This window comes from Egretta garzetta, unplaced genomic scaffold, assembly GCF_000687185.1.
Source record: "Egretta garzetta isolate BGI_Z169 unplaced genomic scaffold, ASM68718v1 scaffold69, whole genome shotgun sequence".
Classification (NCBI taxonomy): Eukaryota; Metazoa; Chordata; class Aves; order Pelecaniformes; family Ardeidae; genus Egretta; species Egretta garzetta.
The window spans coordinates 3,412,559-3,413,495 of record NW_009260790.1 but is presented as its reverse complement, the minus strand read 5'-3'; the positions used below and the strand labels follow the sequence as shown (position 1 = coordinate 3,413,495).

The window sequence follows — 937 nt, the reverse complement described above, 5'->3', positions numbered from 1 at the left end:
GCCCGTCAAGGAGACCCGGCTCACGGCCAAGCTGCTGGCCACCGAGTCCGTACCGGGGGTCTGTCTGTCTGCGCCCTGCACCCTGTGTGTCCATGCGTCCGTGCTGTGCAGCCTGCGTGTCCGCGTGTCTGTCCCATGAAGCCTGCCTGTCCCCCTGCCATGCAACCTGCATGTCTACCCTGGGCGTCCATGTGTCCCTCAGCATGCACCCTGGGCATCCATGTGTCCACCCTGTGCACCCTGCGTGTCCATGCCATGCACCCTGCACACGTTCATGCGTCCACTGCATGCACTCTGAGTGTCCGTGCATCCAACCCCATGCACCCTGTGTGTCTGTATGTCCACTACACGCACCCTGCACATCCACCCTGTGTACCCTGCATGTTCGTGCATCCACCTTGTCCACCCTGTCTGTCCGTCTGTCCCCGTGCCCCCAGCCCTGCCTCTCCCCCCACAGCAAGCCTGTCTACACAGTGCTAGTGGTGCTGCTCCTCGCCTCCATCACCTTCCCACCTGGACTGGGGCAGCTGATGGCCTCCAGGGTGAGTGGGGGGGGGGCACAGGGCCCCCCCAGGACACCCAAACACATCCCAGCAGGTGCTCAAGTTTGTCTGTCTGTCTGTCTGTCCACCCAGCTCACCATGAAGGAGTATCTCACCTCCCTCTTTGACAACCGCACTTGGGGCATGCTGGTCCCCAACGCCTCCTTGGTGGCTGACTCCCCTGGCGTGGACCCTGGAGGGCTCTGGAAGGAGTGGTGCCATGTCTGTCTGTCCACCCAGCTCACCATGAAGGAGTATCTCACCTCCCTCTTTGACAACCGCACTTGGGGCATGCTGGTCCCCAACGCCTCCTTGGTGGCTGACTCCCCTGGCGTGGACCCTGGAGGGCTCTGGAAGGAGTGGTGCCACCCCTCCACCACCATCTTCGGCACCTT

General features: G+C 62.9%; 1 protein-coding gene across 1 annotated transcript in view; it reads left to right on the top strand.

Moving 5' to 3' along the window:
• The window catches only part of CLCNKA (chloride voltage-gated channel Ka), a 4,439-nt gene that overhangs the window by 1,957 nt on the left and 1,545 nt on the right, over positions 1-937 (top strand). The window contains 3 exon segments of the mRNA XM_035901874.1: positions 11-45; positions 458-542; positions 783-930. Coding sequence (XP_035757767.1) covers positions 11-45; positions 458-542; positions 783-930 — 268 coding nt within the window.